The sequence below is a fragment of the Dendroctonus ponderosae genome, unplaced genomic scaffold, assembly GCF_020466585.1.
Source record: "Dendroctonus ponderosae isolate FM_Combo_2020 unplaced genomic scaffold, Dpon_F_20191213v2 Dpon_F_20191213_7, whole genome shotgun sequence".
Lineage (NCBI taxonomy): Eukaryota > Metazoa > Arthropoda > Insecta > Coleoptera > Curculionidae > Dendroctonus > Dendroctonus ponderosae.
The window spans coordinates 6,532,819-6,534,822 of record NW_026018916.1 but is presented as its reverse complement, the minus strand read 5'-3'; the positions used below and the strand labels follow the sequence as shown (position 1 = coordinate 6,534,822).

At 37.4% G+C, this 2,004-nt stretch overlaps 1 protein-coding gene across 2 annotated transcripts in view; it reads left to right on the top strand.

The window, feature by feature from the left end:
- Positions 1–2,004, top strand: part of LOC109543088 (RNA-binding protein 28) — a 3,594-nt gene continuing 1,590 nt past the window's right edge. Inside the window, exons 1-2 of one of the 2 annotated variants that reach the window (XM_019912618.2) lie at positions 1–472; positions 527–1,426. In XM_019912618.2, the coding sequence (XP_019768177.2) occupies positions 448–472; positions 527–1,426 (925 nt within the window). In that variant the 5' untranslated portion in view covers positions 1–447. The remainder of the gene's footprint in view (positions 473–526; positions 1,427–2,004) is intronic. The other variant, XM_048668643.1, reaches the window with a different exon arrangement.

Sequence of the window (2,004 nt, the reverse complement as noted above, 5' to 3'; positions counted from 1 at the left end):
TGACTAGCTTGGTCTATTTATTAATGTCTTTGGTGCCAACTTATGCGGGAATAAGATCAAAAAAAGGAGTAATTAAAAAAGTGAGAAGCAGATACAAGCTGAGTCAGCAGGCCAAGTTGCACAACGAGGCGATAAAAAAGAAGAAAAATATGAAATGAAATTGTCCGAATTATGAATAGTGGCTTAACCATAAGTAGTTGGTGTCATTTTTGAAATTGTATATTTGACTGTCTCTCTTTACCTCTCTCTCGAGTGTCATCCTTGCTAGTCACCATCAGAGAGGAAGAAGAATTGTATTTGGAGGTTGTGAGCAATGTTGATTTTACAGTATGCTATACGTCAATAATTGTTTTAACCACAGATTATCAAACTATTTATTGATTGTAACACATGTTTTAAGCTGTTTCATACCGTGTATCTCTGCCGTGAAACCGTTTTTTGTCGAAAATGGCAAAATATGCAAGTGATCATAGTAAGTTAGTTAATAATATTTCTTGCAGCGGTTGTACAACTCTGTATGTTTTAGAAGATTCGAACCAGAGTCACATGAAGAGGTTTAAAGGTCCTAAAAAAGGAAAGCCTTTCTGGGACCGCAAAAAATCTAAGAACACTCTCAAAGAAAAACGAGCCCGTTTAGTGATAAAAAACTTGCCATTTAAAGCAACGGAATCGAATATTCGAGAACACTTTGGGCAACATGGGGAGGTCGTAGGAGTTGATATATTAAAAAGACCTGATGGTAAATTAGTTGGTTGTGCGTTCGTCCAATTCAGTCTAGTCCAGTTTGCAAAAAAGGCTCAACATCATACCCACAATCATCCGTTTCTGGGCCGGAATATTACCGTTGACTTTGCACAGGCTAAAGACAAGTATGTGAAAGAAACAACATATAAAAAGCTGGAAGTAAAGACGGAACCAGACGAAGATGTTAAAATGGAAGCCAGTGACACCATTGAAATCAAAGATGAAGAGCTCTCAGACCCGGTTTCTTCGTCAGAAGAAAATGATTCAGATGCGTCAGAAGAGGACGAATCTGAGCAGATTCTCGAAACTCCATCACGACTAAAACCTTTTGAATCCCATGATGTCAATGAAGGCAAAACGATATTTATAAAAAATGTTCCATTCCATGCAACCAACGAGGACCTGAAAGAATGCATGTTGCAATTTGGACATCTGTATTATGCCCTTATTTGTGTAGACAAACCGACGGAACACTCTAAAGGAACTGCTTTTGTAAAATTCACGAACAAAGAAGATGCAGATAAAGCATTGGCCGCTGGAACCGAACTAACTTTATTGGGCAATATTTTGGATTGTCATCCGGCAATAGATCGCAATGAGTTAAGGCAAAAGCAGAATCAGCAAAATAAGCAGAAAAGTACCCCACATGATTCCAGGCACTTGTATTTGGTCAAGGAAGGAGGTAAGAATCACATCATGTACAATTACAATATGTAAACTACGCTTCTACAATCTATTTCTTTATTCAAAATGAGGAATTGAACAGCTTTTACTTCAGTTTACAAGTTCAAAATTAGTAGCTTTATCGAGCTTTATAAGCTTCACCAATTAGTCCTCGTTTTCGCGTCCGGCAGATAAAAATGCTAAAATTATTTTGAAGTGTGCAGGATGTTTCATTTCTTCGAATAACACGCAAGCATTTTCTCTTCATTCCTGAATTCTGCAATAAATTTGAAATAATTTTATATCCCATTATCGACCATGTCCTCCTATAGTTGATTGGACAGTTGCATTTGCTTGCACAAAGTGTATTTTGTAAAGGGAATTTTGAAAACTAATTTCTCAGAAACTCGTCTGCTGTTAGAGGAAGAAAAATGGGCTTTCTTATTCTAAAGTTTCATTAGCTGCTTATGTATGTTCAACATATTACACCCCTCCAGTAACTTTCTGCATTCCGCAGCATATTTCGGGGCAAACCGGTCACGGAAGCACTCATTTTTTACTGCGCCAAGGCTTTTTCTTTACAGATCGTCCAAAATA